Below are 6,000 nucleotides of genomic sequence, written 5' to 3' on the forward strand. Positions count from 1 at the left end.
CTTCTTTTTCTTTCTGCCTGCAAATGACACCTATTACTGTTCTAGGAAGCACATTTTGAGAAACACCACTTCTCGTAGAGTATTATGATACTTGTGGAGGACAGAGGTTGGGGGGGGTGTGATTTCACAAAAGCAGCTTTTTGAGTCAGCATAATAAAGAACAAGTTTGTAATTTAGAAAACGATTGTTGGTGGTTGAGGTGGAAGCGTCACCTTAGAATGTTAAGCTGCCCGCTGTTCTCGGTGTGTTTCAACTTCAGTTATCAGTGGTTAAAGCAAGAAGAATTGTTGTAACTTTTATGTAGTCTACTTTTCTAGAAACAAATTGTGAAAAGATCTTGTTTAGGTGTATGTATATTCAGCATAGGAGTCAAATTATACATAACAGAGTTAAGGAAAATTGAGGGAATTTGGAACATTTAGCAATCATCCATATTTTCATCATGTTTTTTAAAAATAGGTTCATCTAGTAACTGAAGAAGAGGAATCAGCTAATTCATATGCAATACATCAGGTAAATTTGCTTAAAAATTAGTATCACTTAAATCTATATGTAGACATTATGCCCCAAAGACAAAATGTTAACCAGTCCCCCCTCCCTTTTTTTTTTTTAACCACTTTTTAGTTCAGGTATAATTTATATACAATAAAATTCACTCTTAGTTTACAGTTCTGTGAGTTTTGATAAATGTATACAGCCATGTGACTACCACAAAAATCAAGATAAAGAGGGGCCGGCCCTGTGGCGTAGTGGTTAAGTGCTTGCGCTCCGCTGCTGGCGGCCCGGGTTCAGGTCCTGGGTGCGCACCGAGGCATTGCTTGTCAGGCCATGCTGTGGTGGCGTCCCACATAAAGTGGAGGAAGATGGGCATGGATGTTAGCCCAGGGCCGGTCTTCCTCAGCAAAAAGAGGAGGATTGGCATGGATGGTTAGCTCAGGGCTGATCTTCCTCACCAAAAAAAAAAAAAAAATCAAGATAAAGAACAGTTTCATCTTTCCCTAAAATTTCCCTCTGTCCGTTTGTAGTCAGCCGCCAGCCCCAGCCCCTGGCAATGACTCATCTATTTTCTGTTCCTATGATTTTGCCTTTGAAAGAATGTCATATAAATAGAATCATGTAGTGTATGGCCTTTTGTGTCTGGCTTCTTCCAATTAGCATAATAAATTTGAAATTCATTCATGTTGTATGTATTCTATTACCTTGTTCCTTTTCCTGACTACCTTTTGGTACAAGAAAAAAAGTCTAGAGGTCATCAGCAAAGGAGAAAAATCCCACAAAATGTCTACTTATAAGCAGCTAAGAAAAAAAAGATTATTTTTGTTGCCTCTTGTTTGCTTTCATGTTTTTAAATAAGTAAGAAGAATGTAAAATTATCAACCAAAATACAAGTAATGTGATTGAGCAGTAAGGGTTATTCTTTGTATTACAGAAATAATATGCTTTTAGGATTGTATGCCTGCATAGAGATTAAGTCTTTGTTGGCTAATTAAATGTACCTAAACTTCTTGTTCCATCTTTTCTATGTTAACAGTAGTTTGTCTAATAATATCTGACTTGAGTTGGTTACCTTGGTTATTATGAATCTTCTTGATTTTAGTTAGCTCTTTTCTTTGCCTAGTAGGATTAAAAATAATCAAAGTAGTGTAGTATTCAAGAGCATGTTTTAGGCTGATTGTAATGTTTATATCCTGAGACTGTTTTTACGGATCCAGGTCGCAGTCATAAAAGTAAATTTATAATCATATATTTTTCTGAAGGCTATTTCATATATCTTTTTTTCCCTTCTCTTGCACAGGTGGTTCTTCCGGTGCTTGGATACAATATTCAGTACCCAAAGAACAAAGTAGGGCAGTGGTACCAGGAAATACTTAATAGAGATGGACTACAGACATGTAGGTTTAAAGTACCTACTCTGAAACTGAATGTTCCAGGATGCTATAGACAGATTTTGAAACATCCCCATAATCTCTCATACCAACTAATGGAAGAACAGAATATTGATGTCAAAACAGAAGGTTCCCACATCGATGAAGCAACTTTATCTCTTTTGATCTCTTTTGATCTTGACGCTTCGTGTTATGCTACGATTTGTCTGAGGGAGATAATGAAGCATGATTTTTAAAACCAATACCCTTGATATAATTGTATATATGTCACTCTTTGAAGGAAAGGGACTAAAATTTTTTGAGCATCTACTATGTGCTAGGAGCTGTATAATTGTTATCTCTTTTAATTATACAATATCCTGAGGAAGTAGGAATTTGATGCTAATGTTCCAGAGGACATATAGCTAATAAGTGGTAGGGTCTGAATTTAGGACTCCAAAGCCTACATTCTTTCTATTATCTAATGTTTCAGTGACTTTTATTCTGTGCTATAAAAGTTACAATCGTTTTACACTATTAGGACCCTATAATACTGCAAGATAACATGTAAGAAAAAAAATTTTTGGAGTAATGTTTATATCCTCTTGCTCCTTGATTAGAATGTAGATGAAACTAGGTTGTAATGAAAGCATATGGTTGGAGAGAAAGATAGATGAAGCATTTTGTTAATTATTATTGTCATTCTTTTCCATTTTTGAAATTATGGATCAGAGCAATACATCGGGAAATAGAGTTTCTCTATTTATGATAGCTACGCCAGGGTAGTTTACCCATTTATAAGATAAATAATCATCCATGAAGATTGAAATAAACATTTTCATACAATTTCTTACCTCGAATACATTTACTCTCTTGACTTTTTGTTATTTTTTTCTATTATCTAAAACACAGATTTTAGAGTCAAGCAGATCTGGGCTCTGACACTTACTAGTGACTGGGTATATTATTGACTCTTTCTGAGGCTCACTTATAGAATCAAGATAGCGCCAACCTCATAAGCAACAAATAATAGGATTATCGCCACCTTTTATGTTGCTAGAGGAAGAAAACATTTTGCCCATTTGAAAATTTAAGTATTTGTTGGTTTAACTGTCCCACATCATAAATCATCCTTAACCATTTTATATCAGTTAAATTTGGGGGGAAAATGGTATTTATTGATTGGGAAGATCTGAGCATTCTTTCATTACTGGTAGCATTATATAATGATGACATTTAAAAAGCACTGTTGTAGAGCATTCTATACCAGGAATGTGGCACTTTTATAAACTTAAGACAGTCAAACCATTTTGAATATGTTAGCATAAGGAAATAAAATTCAAAAGATGAAAAAAGCTATATGCAATGCAAAATTTGCTTACTGAAAGAAATTAGAAATAGTTTGAAAGTCCAGCGTTAGATTAAGATAAAATGAGATGTATCAACTTGAGGGCAAATATGTAGTTATTAAAAACGAAGATGAAGGTTTTAGGTGTGAGAAATTTTAGGTGAGAAAATGTTGCCCCTCAAAAGTAGAACATAGATATTACAAATGCAGTATATACACTGCATGCAGCTTTTACAAATGGGAGGAACTTTAACATAGTGATTACAAGCTAGATATTTGGGACAAACTACCCCTTGACTGCCACTTATAGCGGTGTGGCTTTGGATGAGTTATTTAAGCTTTGTCTGCTTCAGTTTCAACGTCTATAGAATAAGGATGGTGATATACCTGCCTCATAGGATTGTTGTGAGGATTTGCTGAGTTAATATATGCAAAGCAGCTTATAAAAGTGCCTGGCACTTAGTTATTGTTAAATAAATGTCCGTAGATGCTAGTTTGGAAGGGAGGAGAAAAAAAGAAAATGCCATTCTGCTAAGATGATAGGGTGTTTAGACTTTTTTTAATACTAAAAAGTTCCTTTTTTGTCATTATATATTTTAATAATAAGTACATCTCAGGACACAAAAATTGGAGATTGTAGTACCATTGGTTTTTCAAATTATCTTTATTGTTTTAATGTTTATTCAAAATGACATGATGCTATATGAAGTAGTAAAAAATTATTAGAAAAAATTTTTTACCTTTATTTCATATAAATTATATCCTGTAAGTGTAATCAGAAAATTAATTACGTAAATTATTAAATCATAGTTTTAAAAAAATGTTGAGTAACATTTAGAAAATATGAAAACATTAAAATGGGCTTTCATTGATATTGTTTTCTTTGCCTGCAGATGGCACTAAAACTTCAGATAGCTTATTTATTTATTTATTTATTTATTTTAATACTTTGGCCATTTGTAAAGAAAGGATCACTAAGTTTACTTCAGGTCACCATAAAATGTATTCAGATATTGTTCATGTGTAAAATTATTTTATATACCAATAATATTTGCCATGTTAATTTTTTTTTCAGTTTAAGGACTATTCTTGAATATACTTTGGACCAAATGATGACCAGCAACCTAGGTTTTTGCAGTGTTTCTGTGGGCATTTCAGGCCTTCAGAAGAATAAATCTTCGAAATTTTTCGAATGTGAATAACCTTTAATTTTCAAAGTTACATTTGCAACTTTGAAATTTACCTTGTTTCACCAAGGTAAAACAAATTAAGGTCTTGTTATTAAGATGAAAACACTTGGATTTTTGTGAATTGTAATAAACTGAAAGTCATGTGTACCTTTTGATCCAGGTAACATTTATTGTCCCTTGTGCCAGGCATTCCACTTCTCATTTTAATCCATATGCCCACCCTGTAGGTAGGTAGTATTTGCAGATAAGAAAATATCTGAGTGGTTTACTGACCTATTCAAGGTCAAACAAGATAGTATGTGGTTGAACTTGATTATGTTTCCTGGATCAGTACTTTTTTTATCTAGCTAATATTTGCCTTCTGAAAGCAAGTTTTTTAGTTAGTAACTTCCCTTTTTACCAGCTTGATATTACTTGCCAGTGATTAATAGGTATGTTGGAGCATGTCTTGAGAGAAATAAGATTCCTTTTGTGATTCTGAGACCAAAATAAAAGTAAAAGGGATCCTTCAGCAAATTCCCAACTTATTTTAGAGTATTTTCTAGAATATTTTGGGATTTGTATCAATGATATGCAAAATCACTATAGGTCATAGGAAGTTATTTTAGATGGTAGCTGGTACAATATTAAATATCATTGACAAAGTACAGTGAGAAAGTTGCTCTTTTTTCAATTCTCTTTCAATCCTTTAATCAATCATTCTGTTTAAGGCAAAGAGAAAGCTGATTGATACTGGTTTACATGTATCACTAAAGCTGCTGATTTACCTTTTTAACAGACAGTGCAGACCTCAGGCTCAGGAATACCAGCAGGCAACAATATCTGACTAGAATTTAATAAGATTGCTTTGCTTTATTGAATTTATTTTTCCAGTTACTTTTTATTTATGGCAAATAATCCTGGTTTTCCACTTATATGATGATGTAATTTTTTTTAAGAAACAAATTTAATTTTAAAAAGAGGGAGTAAATGTAAAGGTATTAAGGAAATACTAGTGTAGATAATGCTTTAATTATGACAGCAATACATAAACACGTGAAATTTGGAAAATACTGGTATAGCTGAGCCCCTGAAACTAGACAGGGGCTGTACCACTGTGTTAGTACGTGGCTTTAGTAACCCGCTGAATTTCTCTGTTGTGGTGTTCTCAGATTTGAAGAAATGTTAGTAATCATTTTTCAGTCCAGGACAGTATTGAGTCAAACAAAATAATGAGAAACATACAAATTCAAGATATTATGAACACTGATACTACTGATCACACACCATATCTTAAAATTTCACTGATAGGGACTTGATTTTAGAAAATCTTATGAAACACTAAAAACTGTCTAGCACCTAGTAAATTCTCAATGAATGTGACTAGTGTTATTATAGTCAATATTACATTGGTGTGCTCTCTGATGAAGATTTTACGATTGATTAATGACTTTCCCTTGAGATCTGATCTGACTCTGTCTTAGCATAAAGTAATTATAATTCAGCACACTTTTAGATTTGTTATTTTTTTGTAAGTGGAAATAACTGTTTCTAAATCTGGGAATTCAACAGTTCATTCAAATGAAGATCTTTAAGAACTGTCTAGGGTCAGTGTTCC

At 33.1% G+C, this 6,000-nt stretch overlaps 1 protein-coding gene across 4 annotated transcripts in view; it reads left to right on the top strand.

Annotated features, from left to right (window-relative positions):
* The window catches only part of PUS7L (pseudouridine synthase 7 like), a 31,961-nt gene extending 27,962 nt beyond the window's left edge, over positions 1–3,999 (top strand). For all 4 annotated transcript variants that reach the window (XM_058558467.1, XM_058558470.1, XM_058558468.1 and 1 more), the window contains 2 exons: positions 460–513; positions 1,796–3,999. In XM_058558467.1, coding sequence (XP_058414450.1) covers positions 460–513; positions 1,796–2,122 — 381 coding nt within the window. In that variant the 3' untranslated portion in view covers positions 2,123–3,999. The remainder of the gene's footprint in view (positions 1–459; positions 514–1,795) is intronic.
* Positions 4,000–6,000: the final 2,001 nt, after the last annotated feature.

This window comes from Diceros bicornis, chromosome 17 (assembly GCF_020826845.1).
Source record: "Diceros bicornis minor isolate mBicDic1 chromosome 17, mDicBic1.mat.cur, whole genome shotgun sequence".
Taxonomy (NCBI): Eukaryota; Metazoa; Chordata; class Mammalia; order Perissodactyla; family Rhinocerotidae; genus Diceros; species Diceros bicornis.